Here is a 1,965-nt window from a genome sequence, read left to right on the forward strand (position 1 = left end):
TGGGGGTGCCATACCACACCATCGACTCGACGTCTGTAACGACGTCACTCCAGTGGCGTCATAGGGTTATCGACCAATCAGAACAGACGTCACTGTTGACGTCAGTTTACGACCAAGCTCGATTGGCGTGCGGCGTGCTCGGCCATGGACACCAGAAGTTCCTTCTGCAGAGCGCACGTATATATAGCATTAGATATAGTATAGTCACAGTAGTCATGCATGTAGATGTAGATAACGCCAATCAATCAGTTTTACAATTTCCTCTGCGTTATCAACTCCCTACAACGTCTGTCGAGAGCGAGAAATTGGAGAACGCTTGCAGCGCGGCCGTCCAGCACGACGAGGCTGCCATCGAACGACGCGCTGGTGAGGATTATCGTCATGTCCAGGTTCCACTTGACGCTCTGCACATTGTCCGTGTGATGGGCAAGCATCAAAGCCAGCAGCAAGTTATGTGTTGCATAGTGTACATGCACCGCATATCTTGCTGCTGGCTTTGATGATTGACAGTAATACAGTTGTGAATCCCCAAACCCCCAATGCTGATAGCTGTGGTGAAATTACTCTTGTGGATGCCGAGCATTTGCTGGAACATTGCGCATAACTCAACTACCGATATAATTGCTGTTTATTGTTAGATCATTCGGTGAATCTTTGTCATTACAGGTACCTGGTATGGCAGTCTGTCATAAAGCAAACATAACTGCATTCACGACACTAGTAGGTCGTTCTACAATTACGTATTTAACGATAACTATAGTGCTTCTTTTTCATTTATGTAAACTACTGTACTTGAACCAACAGAACAATCTGAATGCGGAAATTGTGAAAGAGCAGGGAAGCATAACTGCAAGTACTAAATGTGACCATTGAATACCTATTCAGTCACTTAAGTACTTAGTACATACACGCTCACTGATTATAGGAAATGCTGTAGCAAGGTTAGTTAACGTAACATGTAGCATTAAGTCGATGCTAAGTTGATGGACGAGTACGCAGCACACTATAGGAACTCGTACGCAGCCAATATCTGCGCGCCGATTGCGAGCTCCAGTGAAAGGCATGGGGATAGTGAACATACGAGGGGGTGATATAGTAATGAGCTTACTGTAGACACAACTTGTATTATGCATAAGTCGACAACACCTAGTAATCCAACCTTGATAGTACTAGTATGTCTTATATCTCATGACTCATCGAGCTCTTGAATAAGCCACAGTGAAATTGTTCTACCCGTTTTAAGAGTTTGTATGATCAATTGTCACTGTAACTATATTTGCATTCAGGCTGCATAAACTAGTGAAGGGTTAAATGGATAAGTGTGCATTGGAACTTGCTTTGAGTAGTGTAGTGTAATACTCAAGTACAAGGTTGGACGCATGCTGAAGTACGAAGAGGGTGTTTGATTGTATGAAGAACTACCAGGACAGAGAGCTAGTGTCACGGGGTGGGATTCGGACGTTCCGGATCTCCCGATCAGAGTCCGGATCTCAGGGACCTAGATTACCTATTAGTCTACCTCTTCTCCTGAGCTAAATCTACTAACGTTAACTCGACTTTACTTTTGCGTCGAACCTCACACTTGGAGCGTGTTCTCTCTGCTTGCCTGCGCCGTGCCTGCCCGTCAAAATGTCGCTAAACCCCGTGACACTAGTATGTGCTAATCCTGCAAGCTATAAAACTTCTGAGGGGAGCATAGTAGTTGAGGGGGAGCATAGTAGCTGAGGGGAAGCATATTAGTTGAGGGGGAGCATAGTAGCTGAGGGGAAGCATAGTAGCTGAGGGGAAGCATGGTAGCTGAGGCGGGGCATAGAAGCGGAGGGTATGAATAGTGATTATGGATAGATATGTACTTGCTACTTACTACCCCGGACGATCTCGTCACCAGCAAGTGAACGACTCCAGCTTATACATTTCAACCCCTACGGTACGTGAAGCGACTTGGTGGCCCAAAGGCAACTTACA

General features: G+C 45.6%; 1 protein-coding gene across 1 annotated transcript; it reads right to left on the reverse strand.

The window, feature by feature from the left end:
• Window positions 1-101: 101 nt before the first annotated feature.
• On the reverse strand, window positions 102-434 carry H257_14169 (hypothetical protein; the record flags this gene model as incomplete). The annotated part of the gene is made up of 2 exons (XM_009841924.1): window positions 102-164; window positions 315-434. The coding sequence occupies 2 exons, from the start codon at window positions 432-434 to the stop codon at window positions 102-104; spliced, it is 183 nt and encodes a 60-aa protein (XP_009840226.1).
• Window positions 435-1,965: the final 1,531 nt, after the last annotated feature.

This window comes from Aphanomyces astaci (assembly GCF_000520075.1).
Source record: "Aphanomyces astaci strain APO3 unplaced genomic scaffold supercont1.54, whole genome shotgun sequence".
NCBI lineage: Eukaryota > Oomycota > Saprolegniomycetes > Saprolegniales > Verrucalvaceae > Aphanomyces > Aphanomyces astaci.